At 43.2% G+C, this 15,785-nt stretch overlaps 1 protein-coding gene across 1 annotated transcript in view; it reads right to left on the bottom strand.

The window, feature by feature from the left end:
• Nucleotides 1-589: 589 nt before the first annotated feature.
• Nucleotides 590-15,785, bottom strand: part of LOC146799967 (uncharacterized) — a 347,905-nt gene continuing 332,709 nt past the window's right edge. The window contains exons 3-4 of the mRNA XM_085620915.1: nt 9,108-9,549; nt 590-9,023 (exon numbers count right to left, since the gene is read on the bottom strand). Coding sequence (XP_085477041.1) covers nt 8,396-9,023; nt 9,108-9,549 — 1,070 coding nt within the window. The 3' untranslated portion in view covers nt 590-8,395. The remainder of the gene's footprint in view (nt 9,024-9,107; nt 9,550-15,785) is intronic.

The raw sequence follows: 15,785 nt of genomic DNA, 5'->3' as shown, positions 1-15,785 counted from the left end.
CGTGTATGGCAGGGACAGCAGTTTGCCTTGGATTATTCCCTTCCTGTGGTTTGTAAGACATGCTTCAGAGCAGTGGATCTATCGGCAAGGTTCTTGAGATCCTCCCCCGGACCCGGCTACACCTAGAGCAGGGGAGCTATTGGTGTTCCCAGTATGAGACGTCTTCCTCTTGAGATGTGCAGGATTGTGTGGTCACTGTGGTAGGGCTCCAGGGGCCAGTGTGGGGGTGAAGGCTAGAGGGCAAAGAGCAGTTTAGGAAATCACTGGTGCAGCTGAAACACACACATATCTGGGGACTCCCCAGATGAAAGATGGTTATACATGATTAGTTTCACTTAAAAACGGAGTATGACAATGGTGTATGGCAGCTGTGAGAAAATCCTCCCTTCATGGCTGATTATGTCACTAAGCAAATTGGAGGAAATTCAAGTATAAATAAATATAAAATGATTTTAAAACAAATGGTCCTCAGTTCTGTTTAATAATGACATGACCACATTAGCCACATTTTGTGGAAATATTTAGTCTTGTTATAACTACTGTAGAAAATGTGGCAAATATAGGTCAGAAAGCCCAAATGTAACCATACTTTAATTTTCTTTGAAGGTTTATTCACTATGAAGTGTTTCACTGTGTTCTCAATACAAATGTCACAAACTTGTTATGTTTAATAAAATGTTATTATTTTTCAGAACTATTGGTGTCCATGCTCTTGTCAGGGGCAACTGCAAAGCATGTTTGTACAGCATCAGAACACAATGTTCCTTCCCATCTCTCGGTTGTATCTGATCATGATATCATTACCAACATCAACCTACCCAGTAAATAACCATGCAACAATCCTGTAGTTTTCAGTATCTCGTTAGCCCCTTCTCTGTAAACTAGGACCTACACTCTGCTTCTAAGGTGGAGGCATATACAAAGTACAAAATATATCAGGCATCTAAGAATGCTTTAAGTATTACTGCCACCTCGTCATGCTCCTTGAGATGGGATCCTTGAATGTATTACACTAACTACATCCAACGGCAATGACTCACAAATATTCAGGGGAGAGCTGCTCTATCTGCAATGATGTAAATGGCAAATCTTCAGAAAAACAATAGTCAAAATGCAGTGATGCAATAAATAACAAGTACACCCAGGAAGGGTAGATGGAGGGAATTACTCATTTTCAAAACATTGACGGAAACGGATCGGTCCCTTTGTCTCGGATTTCTTTGTCCCAGATATCTTTCCTCGCTGTGTGCCTCAGACCCTGAAGCTGCCAAGCTAACAAAGGACGGCAAAGAAGGGAGTCACTTCATCAGTGCATTGACTGGTTTTCAGATCCAATTAACGGTTTCTGTTAATTCAATAACGTCTCCAAAATTGATTCAAGTTCACAAATATATATGTAGCGCCTTGAAGTGAAAAGCTAAGTTTCCAGCATTCTTAAGATACAGGGATGCATTTTATGTCATATATTTGACTTCACTTGACTGCAGAAATGTCAATTTTCTCTAGCTCATGATCCCAGTGTTTCTGCCATACTGTAATCTAGTATGTGGAACAATACTGGAATCTGGTAAAGTTACCAACGTCTGCTGTATCTTTCCTGTATTGCAGATCTTGCTTCTTTCTGATTGTGCACTTTTCCCTACATATTTAGAAAACCATGTTTTAGAATGTCAACTAACCTGGTACGTTAGGAGTTATCTACCATTTCTGAGTTTCATTTTATCTTTTCATGACCACGTATCACTGCTTATGTCTCTATTTTAATCAGTATGAGGTTTCTGTAGTACCTTGTACTTTTCACTATGTATGTTAAGTCCTCCCAATTCTGGTTGCTCTGTTGCTTAAATGGTTATTAAGTTATTCTGTGTGTAGTCCTGATTTGTTTTCCATGTACTGGGTTTCTTCTATAATAGTTTTGAAATGTACATTGAATGGCGACATGTAATGATGAAATCAGCACATACTCATCTCCCCAGGCTGTACGGTATTCTGAACATTAGGTCACTACTGTTCACAAAGGACGGTTTCCTGTAGCCATGTAACGTTCCTTTATGCACATGCCTCCGTCTGCTCGGTATCAGGTAGAATTATTCAATTAAATTTGTGATAAAATGTGAAATATTTAGAGGATTTCCTGATTTCCCTGATGTGGAATTTCTGATGCCGGGAGAGACCACTTTTTTACTTGAAGGTCTTGTCATATTCAGAACATAAATACGGTTTCACACTCATGTGAGTTCTCTTGTGTATTATTAGTGATATATCTGTAATGAATATTTTGCATTCAGAATATGTATATGATTTCAGTCTACAGTTACTGTCAAACGTTCACCCTATGAAGTGAAAGACTTTTTACACTTGGAGTCTATTAAGAGTTGCTTGTAATATTAACCCCTGTTTATGCATCGGTCGCAATTACAAGTTTGAAGGAATTTAAGGTGTTAGACATTTATCGGATGTGTTAAATAACTTAACCTTTGTTAAATTTCAGCAGGTCAAACCCACCGAAATGTAACAGGGGAAAACATATGGTATTTACATTATCAAGCAGATTTTGGTGTGTTTAACACCAAAATCCCCATGTTTATTCCCCATAAACACGCAACAGGTGTTATTTATCACTAATGATAAATAGCGTACCCTGTGGTATCGCTATTTATTAGGGGCGACAAATAATGCAGCAACCCATGATCAGGCCCTTAGTACATTAATATAATTTCATTCCTTCATCTCTTCTCAGATGGAGTGAGTGATGATCCTTTTTCTTGAAAGTGTTGTCACATTAAATAAATGTACTTGGTTCCTCTGTAGTAAATTATCTCATTTGTCACTGGATCTACACATGTGGTAAAGGTGTGTGGCTTCTCCGATGATGCAACAGACTACCTTTATGTCTGAAAGCTTTAGAACATTCAGAACATTTTCTCACCACTGTGAATCCTCTGATGTATCATCAACGTTCTCTTTCTAATGAAAGCTGTGTCACATTCGAACAAATTACTTACCTTCAGTAACGCCTTATCTGATTGAGACAATATCTAGCCACAGATTCCTTACTTAAGAATTTCCCCAATGCATCAGACTGGATCTGGAAGATTTTTCGTGAGCAGTATCCATGCACACTCTACAACCGTTGTTGGTGTCATCCACCGCCGGAAGTGACATCGCAGTACCTATATAGGAGCCACCGAGGAGTGCTGACGTCAGTTTCTTTCCACGACTTTACACGCCAGAGGCAAGGAAACATGAAAAACACTGATCACTGGTGGTCAAAACTAGGGCCCTGAAAGGGGTCATCCCTGCCCCAAGAAATCCGTTCGCAGAGCAAGGAGGATGGATGGGTTGGTAAGAAATCTGTGGCTAGATACAGATAAGGAGTTATCACAAGTAATCAACATGTTCATCTAGCCCAGATTCCTTAACTTAGAATAGATACCCAAACAATACCATCTTTGCAGTAGATGTGCAAAACAATTTCAAACGAGAAAGTCCTGCAGGATCGAACGGGCAAAGTGCCTATACCTGCGGACCGGACGGTCTGGACAGTAGTATTTGGTGAACCTGTGCAGGTAAGCCCATGTTTACTTAGCAGATATCCAGAACCGGCATTCCATGTGCTAATATAGTGGTGGCCACTTTAGCTCTGGTGGAATGAGTTTGAAAACTTTTAGGAGGTTGGATCTTTGCCAGTGCATAGCAGATTTTGAAGCAGAGCACGACCCATCTGGAGATGGTCTGCTTCTGCAATGCCCAACCTTTCTTCAACTAAAAACATATCACGAAGAGTTGGTCGTTCACCCAAAATTCTTTTGTGCAGTCAGGGGAGATTGATAACGTTTTTTTTGGGTCCAGACGGTGGAGTTGCTTATCCTCCTTAGAGGGATGTGAAGATGGGAAAAAAGTAGGCATGGTGATGGATTGGCCTACATGAAAGGGAGTGACTACTTTAGGCAGAAAGGAGGTCTTAATGCAAAGCTCTAACTTGTCAGGATAGACCGAGATAAGGCGGTTTAGATGATAAGGCTTGCTACTGACACTCTGCGGGAAGAAGTAATAACCACAAGGAAGACTGTCTTCAAGGTGAGAGGCCTAAGGGGACAATTGTGAAAAGGCTCGAAAGGAGTGCACATCAAAAAAGTTAAAACCAAATTAAGGTTCCACTCAGACATAATGAATGGCGACGGAGGGAAGAGATGAGTAAGACCTTTAAGGAACCTATGTACAATAGGAAATTTGAACTAAGGTTAATCAGGCAACCTCAAAAAGGCAGAAATAACAGACAGAGGGATAGCCATTAACAATGCCCAGAGCAGAGCCCTGAGACAAAAACCAGAACCTCAAAAAGACGGCCAGAAAAAGGATCAACAGATTGTTCAGCACACCATGCCACAGATTTCTTCCAACGGCAGGCATACACTGTCTTGGCAGAGGGGCGAATGGCTGCCAAGATAACATTACAGACTTTGGAAGGAGGTCAAAAGTTGTTAATTGTCACCCTTCAATCTCCACACAAGAAGGCGGAGAGCAGACTGGTTCAGGTGGAGAACCCTCTACTGCTGCTGTGACAGAAGATCCTCCCGAAGGGGCAGCCTGACTGAGGATCGATGACCATGCTCATGAGCTCAGGATACCAGACTCTGCTTGCCCAGTCCAAAGGCACAAAGGTGACTTGGGCCCGGTTGGTCTTGATCTTCTTGAGAACAGAAGGAGTGGTATGGGCAGAAAGGCATAAAGGAGGCCTGAGCTCCACTGGAGACAAAAATCGTCTCCGAGCGGGTGCCGCCTTGGAAACTGCAGCATGCAATACTACTGACATTGTGCGTTCTCAGCTGTAGCAAACAGATCTAACCAAGGCTCTCCCCACTGCTGAAAGAGACCTTGCACCACCTCCGGATGGAGATGCCATTCGTGATCTGTTGGGCATCTTCAGCTGAGTTTGTCGGCTCTGGCGTTCAGAGAACTGGCCAGATGTTGAAACAGTAGGGAAACGCCCTGTCATTCCAGCCACATCCTGAGACGAAGGGCCTCTTGGCAGAGGGTCCACAACCCCACCCATCCTGCTTGTTGCAGTACCACATGGCTATGGTTTCAATGAACACTTGTACCAACCCTCTCCTGATGGAGGGAAGAAAGGCTTTTAAAGCCAGCCGGATTGCTCAGAGCTCCAACAGGTTGATGTGGAGTCCTCTGATCTTCACTTCTCCCAGATGGCCACTCCATCACCATCTCCTTCCCAGGAGGGATGTATCAGTCACCACTGTGAGATCTGTTTGGGGAAAGGATAGGGGTCTCCCTCTGATCTAATAACGGTTTATGAGCCACCACTGCAGATAGTTCACAGTTCCCTCAGAGATCTGGATCAGGTCAGAGATTCCTCTGATGCTGCACCCACTGGAGCTTTAGGTCCCACTGCAGAACTCACATATACCATCTGGCATGTGTCACCAGCAGTTATGCAGAAGGCCATGAGGCCCAGCAGCCTGAATATCCTTGACTCGCCGCTTGGGAGTAGAAGCCCGAAACTGCACTGTGTCCAGAACGGCTCAGATGAAAGGGAGCGTCTGAGAGGGAACCAGGTGTGACTTCGGGACCTTCATAGTGAAGCCCAGCGAGTGCAGGAGGTTCACCGTAGTCTGGAGGTGGGAAACATCAGCCTAGGATGAGCCCGCCTTCAACAGCCAGTTTTCAAGATAGGAGAATATTGGCATTCCAGATGAGTTGCAACCACCACCATCACCTTGATGAACACCCAAATGGTGCTGGTAAGGCCAAAAGGGAGCAAAGTGAACTGACAATGCTTGTGGCATACGCTCAACTGCAGATAGCGCCGATAGGAAGGCTGGATGGGTATGTGAAAATTGGCGCCCTGCAAGCCCAATGTTACCATCCAGTCTCCAGGGTCTAGGGAAGACAAGACCTGAGCCAACTCGAGCATTTTGAATTTCTCATTCCTGAGAAAGAGATTGAGGCTTCAGAGACCGGGGATAGGATGAAGGCCCTTGTCCTTTTTGTGAACCAGAAAGTAGTGGGAATAACACTCACAACCTACTTCTGGCACCGGAACCCTCTCTATGGCCCCCTTGGCCAGAAGAATTGTGATCTCCTCGCGGAAAAAGGATAGATGATCCTCCATCAGTCGATTGTGAGATGGTGCCATTGGGGGAGGGATAGTCTCTGCAAAACTCACCTGTTAATGTTATGAACTGCCAGCGGGGCAGGCGATGGCGAATCCTGCCACAAACTGGATGGCCATGGTGGTAAAGTATTAGACTAGGAGGGTTAGGAGGCTGTTGTAGTGGTGGTGGGGGTGGACAGACCAGACTGCTACCACCTGACCCAAGAGGTCTGTGTGTACCGAGCCCTCAGCCACGCAGAGGCTGGGGAGCCTGCAGAAAGTGGTGGCTGGGCTGGAATTGTCATGGATAGAAGCTTCAAAAGCAGCGAAAGGGAGGTTGGGTGGACGTGGGGCCGCAGAGAGGCCTAAGGACCTGGCTGTAGTACAAGAATCCTTAAATCAATCAAGCGCTAAATCTGCCTTTTCTCCGAAGAGTTGGGTGCCATCAAAGGGCATGTCCATGAGGGAAGCCTAGATATCCCCCGAGAAGCCAGGTGTTCTCAGCCAGGCGTGGCACCTAAGGGTCAGTGTCGCTGAAATCACTCTACCAGCGAATCAGTCATATCAAGTCCACATTGAATCGTTAACTTTGCTGCATCTCTTCTGTCAGCAACAACTTGGGAGAGTAAAGCCTGTGCCACCTCCGTGACCCGTTGTAGCACTTGCACAACTGTATCTCGCAGAAAGTGGGAATAATAGCCCAATAGGCATGCAGTCTTCACAAACCGCAACGCCAGGCTGGCGGAAGAAAACCTCTTCACAAATGAGCCCAGCCTCTTGGATTTCCTACTCAAGGGAGCGGTAGGGAAAGCACCATAGAAGGTGGAGGCTTGGCCCACCAACCTCTCAGGTGTAGGATGTTGGGAGAGGAAGTTGAGATACCCATGTGCAGGGCAATGGCGGCAGGCAATCGTCCAATTCACAAGAGCCACTGTGTTTTGACCAGGTACCCAAAAGGGCATCAATGAGGGCATCATCGAATGAAGTAATGGTTCCAAATCGGAGATTCCTGGTTTCAGCAGAGACTCTTGGTTGCAGCCCCTCCGTCTAAAGATTAGTCTTAAAGGCCACCATGGGAAACTGAAGGTTCAGGACCTTAGCTGCTATACGCGCCACCATTGTGTATGATGCACTCTCTTCCATTGCCAACGGTAGAAGGCAGACCAGCATTTGGAGAAGTATCCAGGCCACTGGCCGCACACCGTCCTCACAACAGTCCTCATAGGGCTGGTATTCTAAAGGGACCAGTGACAGTCCCCCGCATCCCAGAGGCCTAGCCGATGAAAATGAGACTCCAATCTGGGAGGCAGGGCTCCTGCCAGTGTCAGAGTAGGCATCAGGCGACCGTCTCCGGCTCTTGAGGATGCCAATGAAGCTGGTCGTGCGTGAGCATTGGTGCTGGGGAAGGTCATGATGGCTTGACTGGCGCCAGTCTGAATCCAGGAATGGATACATGGTGCCCCACCCGAGCTGGAGGCAAGAAACCAGAGGTGGTCCCCTTTGACCCTCACGGCACCCGAATGCACGTTATCGGGCCAGACCACCCAAAAATGAGGCACATGGCCTCATTGAGCTCTCTTAACTGGGAGGGGGGGGGGTCGATACAGCCTTCAGAAATTCAAGAAGGCAGGAAGCGCAACAGAGAACGAGGCCTAGATCGCAGAGGTTACCTCATCTTCTCAGCAGATGAACGAGAAGTCAAAGAATGCTTTGACTTCTTACTCTTCTTCTTAAGCCGCCTACATGAATTTTTCAATGATTTCGAGCAGGACAAAGAGGACTCCGGGCTGCACGAATGATCCCGGGACCCTCCCCTCGACTAGGATTTTGTACGCTGTTGAGTCGCTTGCCAGGCCACTATCAGTTCCAGGGACTGCTCCCTCTAAGCCTTTGGAGCCTTGGGATATCAATCGGAGTACACCTTGGTGCTGTGGCTGTGCTCAAAACATGAAAGGCAAACGAGGTGCAGGTCCGTCGCCGTCATCGCCCGCTGACAGGCACTGCAGGGCTAAAAATGTGACTTATGCAAGGACATCCTCGACACACCAGTAGGTAAACCTCAAAAGAAGTCAACATAACATTGAAAAAAGGCCTGTCAAAAAGTGACAAAGGGATAGCTCTTCTCGGATCAGCTTAGGCTGGCACGGGTAAGAGAAGAACTGATGTCAGCACGCCTGGTCCTACTGGTGCTTAGGGGCACTGCTCATGAAAAATCTTCCGGATCCAGTCTGACGCATGGTGGAAATTCTAAGGTAAGGAATCTGCAGCTAGAAATCTCTATCAGGTAGAACTTTCATATTGTTTCTTCCCTCTGTGGATTTTCTGATGAATTGAAAGATGACTCTTTTGCTTGAAAGCCTTGTCACATTTAGTACATTTATATGGTTTTTCCCCTGTGTGGGTTTTCCGATGAACTGAAAGATGACTCTTTTGCTTGAAAGCCTTGTCACATTTAGCACATTTATAAGGTTTCTCCCCTGTGTGGATTTTCAGATGAACTGAAAGATGACCCTTTCGCCTGAAAGTCTTGTCACATTCCGTACATTTATATGGTGACTCCCCCGTGTGGACTCTCTTGTGTATGTACAAATTATCATTCCGCTTGAAAGCCTTATCACATTCAGAACATTTATAAGGTTTCTCTCCAGTGTGAGTTCTCTGATGTACTGTCAGTCTTTTCTTCAGAACGTATGACTTGTCACATTCAGAACATTTGAAGGGTTTCTCTCCAGTGTGATATCTCTGATGTACTAATAGGTCAGTCTTCAGAATGAAAGCCTTGTCACATTCGGAGCATTTATATGGTTTTTCTCCCTTGTGATTTCTCTGGTGTAATGAGAGTATATATTTTTGTTTGAATGCCTTGTCACAGTCAGTACACTTATATGGTTTCTCTCCAGTGTGATCGCTCAGATGCCGCAGTAGAAGAAATCTGGTTTTGAAACCCTTATCACACTCAGAACATTTGTATGGAATCTCACCGCTGTGAGACATGAGATGTCTCCTTAACTGTTCTTTTGTAATGAAAGCCTTCTCACATTCCGAACATCCATAAGGTTTTATCCCAGTGTGAACTCGCTGATGTACTATCAGCGGTGCCTTTGTACTGAAAGCCTTCTCACATTCAGAACATTTATATGGTTTCTCACCAGTATGAGTTCCCTGGTGACTAATTAGTCCACCTATTCCGTTAAAAGCTTTTTGACATTCAGAACATTCATATGGTTTCTCGCCGGTGTGATTTCTTTGGTGTATTATTAGCTGGCCCTTTGTGATGAAACACTTGTCACACTCAGAACAGGAGTATGGAGTCTCACCACTGTGAGACATTTGATGTCTCTTTAACTGTCCTTTTGTAGTGAAAGCCTTCTCACATTCAGAACATTTATATGGTTTCTCACCAGTGTGAGTTCTCTGGTGACTGATTAGCCCACCTAATCCTGTAAAAGCTTTTTGACATTCAGAACATTTATATGGTTTCTCGCTAGTATGTGTTCTCCGACGGCTTATCAGACCTGCTTTTTCACTAAAAGCCTTATTACATTCAGAACATCTATATGGTTTATCACCAGTGCGAATTCTCTTATGTGATGGTAATTCACTCTTTTGCGTGAAAGCCTTATTACATTCATAGCATCGATATGGTTTTTTACCAGTGTGAATTCTCTCCTGTGATGATAAATTATTCATTTTCTTGAAAGTTCGGTCGAACATTGAGAACATTTATATGGTTTCTCCGTAGTGTGATTTCTGTGATGTAGTATTAGTTCACCCTTTTGATTGAAAGCCGTGTGGCGCTCAGAACCTTCACCTGTATGAGTTTGTTAATCTGTCATCTTCTGTGCCTTTGTAATGAATGTCTGGTCACAGTCAGTGCATTTATACGGCCTTAGTTCAGTGTAGACAGACTTTTGTCCAATGAGAGAGCCATCTGTGATAAAGCCTTTACTTTGGGACATTGAAATGTTTTTTTTTTTCAGTATAGTTTTGTTTGCCTGCTATCAAATAGCTTTTTCTAATAAAAGTCTTGGTAAACACTGCAAATGTATTTGATCTTAATATACTGAGATCTCCTTGATGTTTTTCCAGATGGGTATTTATATAAAAATCTCTGTCACATTTAGAGCATTTGTACGCCTCCTCCATAATGCACACATTATGTTTAAATAATTATTCCTTGAAATCAAATCCTAGAGAAACTGGGCAAATGCATGTATCTTCTCCTGTGTCTGTCCAAGTTAGTACTTTCAAGTTAGCTACATTTTACTTACACATATAGATGAAAAATAACCTCTCTACACTCTAAAATAACCTCTCTACACTCTAAATTCTTACCAGTAGCGTTACAACTGCAAAGTTGTTCACCTAAATGAAGTGCCTTTGCACTGATAAACCACGTAAATAATTTATATGGATAGTCCCACTGTGTACAGGTGTTCGGCTAAGTTAACAGCGTGGTGGCATAATTTCCCCATTGGCTCTCCTATTTCCTTTCTCGTCGGTATGAAGTCAATATTACAGCATTAGGTGCCATTTTAAAGCACATCTAGTGCACAAATATGATCTTTTCCCTGTATGGCACATGTGATTTGTTAGAAGATAGCCGTTTTTCATATTATGCACTCTTCTCATATTCAGTGTTTATTTACATGGCAAAGCTCTGTGCTAGACTCTCAAGAGGGGATATTTTGATGTGTTTTTAGAGTCGCCTTTTACGTAGAAGACAGCAAGGAGTTGATTTGCCCATGGATAGTATACCGTGTATACATTTTCTATTGTTATCCTCGTTACTTTAGCCTGGAAACATTTATTACATTCTATACATTTGTGTGGTCTTTCTCCTTTGTAGGTCACTTGAGTTCCTTGTTATGTTAATATGTAGACACACTCAGGAGATACTCCTTTGTTTTGAGGTACTATGTCACATTCATCAAACACTCATCATTCCATTGGTGTCTGCTACCAATTCTGCACTGTTTGCATAAGGAGCGCACATCGGTAACAACTGTAGATCTTCTTTAGTTGAATAAAGTCTCCAAAAACTGTTTCGTACTTTTCAGGGGATTAGAGTCTCAAAGGTTGAATTGCAATTCCTGGTGTTCACAATATTCATCGGACCATTGCTGTTATTCTGGATTTCTTTCACTTAAGGGACGAAAAAATACATAAGCGTTAGCATTTTATGAGCCAAAATAACAATATCAGCATTTAAAAAAAATCCATTTGTTTCCTTATATGGAAATGAAGTAACAAAAGCCAGGAGCACAATTGTAAGTGATAGACACAGCGCATTAGTATAGAAATAGTATAAACATAATCTAGTGACCACAGTATTTTATTCACATGAACCAAAACATTTGTAAACTTGTAACGAGCTCCAGAGTACATTGTTAGTCTTCCACTAACAATATTCACAACGCAAATTATAATGGACACAGGTATCTGGAATCCAATGACCAGACACACAGCAAGAAGCAGGTAAAATTGGTAAACATGACTCTGCTGACACCATGGATTAAAACAAAAACATGGATGTGAAATCCAATGAACAACATGAATTGACATAAAGACATTATCATTAAATGGTGATGTCCACAGCATGTATTGGGATAAATAAGAAAGCTTTAAAGACATTTATTTATTTCAATTATTCGAGGAGCACAGCAATACCAACTGCAGTCTTCAGGTGCTAAAGTAGAGGAAGCTGCAGCCAGAGGTTAAGGTTTTATTGAACAAATAGCCAAGTTTTTAGAAGCTTTATACATACAAGGTTTTCAGGCATTGATCCGAGATATAAAGGAAGAGAATTCCACAGTTTGGGAACAGTGATTGGAAGGCACACACACTTTTCTGTGATTTGCAATGGGAAGGCTGAAGAGGAACGAAGAGTTCAGGTTAGAGAGTACGAACACAACAACTACTTGATTAATGTTTCCATGTATATTTGTGTGACAGATCAGAGCTCTCAAAGGCACAGTTTCAAACTCAAACAATGATACCTGTAATCCAATTAGCAAGGCATGGATATGCCAAAAACAAAGATGCCTTATACTCCCTTGATCAAAACTTTAACACAGAAACTAATGATCTGATATAGTTTGGCAGACAGACTATCATCCGCTAAATTTATAGATCACTGCTGGCCCAGCAGTTACCGTCAAGGTACTAAAAGTTTGGTGGACAGCCGCTGTTGATTTTGACAGTCATTTACCAAAATTTACTACAGTTTTTGATTTTCAACAAGTGGGAGCTTGTAATTGAAAACAAAAAACAATTTACTGCCACACTCAGGTATTTTTTTCTGTCGGTATTGATGTCTGTGTTTTTTTTAAGGTGGACGGTGCTATGCCCTTGGTCAGATGTCCCTTACTCAGTTGTGCCGCCTGAGGGTGCTTTACGTCAACAGAACCAATGGGGGATTTGTTCACAGAAAGTTGTCAATTCTTCTGACTAAATGGGGGCGGGGGGGCCATTGGTTTGGAGGAAAGCGCGCTCACCGTCACTTTTGTGATTTAATACCCTCCCTCCACCAAACTGTAAATTAAGACATAAGATTAGGGGTGGGCGAAGAATTATGCTCTGCCGGCGGAGTTTGTGGAGTTTTTCCCACTCCAAGTGGAGTTCTGAAATACTACGCGAAGTGACGCAGAGCAGAGTTTTTTCTCTTGAGCGGGTCATCAACGGTAAGTTGGGGAGTGGTCTCTGGGCGGGGATTTCAATTTTATTCAAGAGCTGAAAAAAGACACCTCAAATAAAAATAAAAAAAGAACTTAAACCCCGAACAAAGAAAGTCTTGGAAGCCCTAAAACAGGAACATCTACTTGTGGATCAATCGCGTCAACATAATCCGACTATTGCAAAATTTACCTGTTATACTAAACAATTTCATACGGCTTCTCAGATTGATTTTTTTCTTATATCATGATCTCTTAAGGTCTTAGATACCAATATAGGTGCTAACCCATTTTCAGATCATTCTCTAATTTCTCTAGAGTTTGAGATCGAAGGGGGAGCTAAGACTCAATCCAGGTGGCAGATGGATCGTCTACTCCTCCAAGATCCCAACTGGATAGTTCAAACCAAAGAGTGGATACTAGAGTTTTTTTATTTAAATGAAGGCTCAGCAGAAATGTTTTCAGTCTGGAGCGGGTTTAAGGCAGCCATTAGAGGACAGATGATTGCACGTTCAGATGCTAAGTCAAGAGAAAGAAGGGAAAAGATCAAACAACTCCGACAGGCTGTAGATCATGCTACTAATCTGAGAGATACATTATCGGTGGGGAGGGGAGATGCTGTTTTACAGTTAGAAAGGGCGAAGGTAGCCTTAAAAGAGGTTTTTTTAATTGAGGAAATCAACAGTTCTAAAACTTTCCAACAAAAAGTATACGAGGAGAGTCAAATGGTGGGCAAAATGTTAGCGGGTCAAACAAAAACTAAACAGGAAAAAGCTTTAATAACAGAGATCGTTGACCCCAAGACTCAAAATATTATTAAAGATCAAGAAGGTATAGCTCAAGTATTCATGGATCACTACTCTCAGCTTTACTCCACTAAATATGAGGTAGGGGTTGATCTTATTCATAAATATCTTGATGAAGTTAATCTTCCTGTTTTACCTCCCTCGTTAGTTGATCAACTTGAGAGTGATATTCAGGATACAGAAATTTTAGACACAGTTAAATCTATAGGTGGGGCGAAAGCCTGTGGAGCAGACGGGCTCCCAATTGAATTTTACAAAATCTTTTCTAAAGAACTGACTCCTTTTCTGGTCAAATTATTTAATGTTGTTAAATCGGGAGGCATTGTCCCCCCGAGGTTTAAGGAGTCTATCAGCGTCAGTTTTGTTAAAAAAGGGAAAGATCATAAAGATGTAAACTCGTACAGGCCAATCAGCCTTCTTAATGTGGATTTCAAGATTTTGATGAAAATATAGGCCCAACGTTTTACCCCGATTGCCCAGACTTTAACCCACCCTGACCAGTCTGGCTTTGTATCTGGGAGGTCGATGTCGTCAAATATCTGGTTTTTAATCCAGGCCCTTGATTATGTTTCTACCAACAAAATTCCAATTTTGGTTTCAATGGTCGATGCCGAAAATGCATTCGACCTGGTAAACTGGGATGCTTTATTCCTCGGTATGCAAAAATTTGGTTTCCCGGTCCAGATGACTACTATGTTGAAAAATATTTATCAAGGTGCCCAAGCCAGGGTGCTAGTTAACGCTAATGCGATAGGGACAATTAATATTAATCGAGGAACCAGACAAGGGTGTCCGATGTCCCCCATTTTGTTTACTTTTTTTATTGAGCCCCTAGCAATAAGAATTCGCGAAAATCCTGAAATCAAAGCACCAATAGAAGGAATGGCGAAATTAAAATTATTCGCCGATGATATAATTTTATATCTACGTCCTGCTAAATCTAATTTTGATCAAGTTTTATTTGAATTTGGCCAATTTGAACAGATCGGTGGATATACAATTAATCAAAACAAAACGGAGATTCTAGTATTGAACGCTGATTGTAATTTTTTGCCTTTAAATCTCAGATCTCAAGCACTAAAAACAGAACCGATTAGATACTTGGGTATCTATGTTTCTAATCAGTTTGATCAATTATTTAGCTTGAACTATTTATTCATGCGCAATAAAATAAAAATTCTGCTTGATAGATGGACTCTTCATCCTTTAACCTTAATTGGCCGTGTAGCATTAATTAAAATGTCAATACTCCCCTTATTAATTTTTCTTTTTATAAATGTTCCATTAAAGATCAACTACAATTTCTTTCGAGAAATCAAGTCATTGATCAGGGATTTTGTTTGGAATAAGAAAGCATCCAGGGTTAAGTTGTCAGTATTGCAGTTGGGAACCGCTCAAGGGGGTTTAGCATTGCCAAATATTCGTTTTTAGGTCTCGGCTAGCGAAGGCTGCGCTTGCGCAGTCTCGCTTGCGAGAGATAATGACTTGGAGTAGAGGGGCTTGAACCCGCCCCTCTTCTCCCCTGTTCTCCATTGGCTGGCCTCTTAAATGCTGGCCAGCCATTGGAGAAGAGGTTTGTCTCCTCGAACAGGCCCCGTCCTTTTCGGATCCGGGGGCGTGTTTTTTGCAACTTTTCTAATTATCTCCTCCAGCCAATGGCAAGAGGAGAGAAAAGAAAAACACACCCCCGAATCCGGAAACGCCGCTGCCTTTCTCCGAGGCATTTCTGCTTCGCCTCGGAGAAAGGCGGTGGTGTGCTTGTTAGCCGTCTTGCGTGCGGTCGCAATACTATTCTTTCCACCCTCCACCACTCGGCTGCAGGAGACACTGAAAAGAAGCAGTCACTAATTTCATTTGGCAGCCTCACATCCACCCGCCGCAGCGCCTCCCCCTAGTCACGCGCACCGCTCCCCGGGCCTCTCCCCTGGGCCCTGCGTACGTGCACCCCGGCACACGCCTGCACTTACAGTATTGTTCTCTTCCTGCACCGCCCGATCAGAGTCCGCTGCAGCTGCCCTCAAAGTCACTTTAAGGAAGCAGTAGAGCGCGGTCGGAAACCGGAGCCTGAGCAAGGGGAGTTAGTGGGAATGGAAAGAGGCGGGCTCTAGCGCTAGAGCTCAGGCGCCATGTTGGGAAATAGACTACTGGTGAACCCTTCGCACGAGCGGAGTCACAGAGAGCTTGCAACCT

Source organism: Triturus cristatus, chromosome 8 (assembly GCF_964204655.1).
Source record: "Triturus cristatus chromosome 8, aTriCri1.1, whole genome shotgun sequence".
NCBI classification, from domain to species: domain Eukaryota; kingdom Metazoa; phylum Chordata; class Amphibia; order Caudata; family Salamandridae; genus Triturus; species Triturus cristatus.
This window is presented reverse-complemented; position numbering and strand designations above follow the sequence as displayed.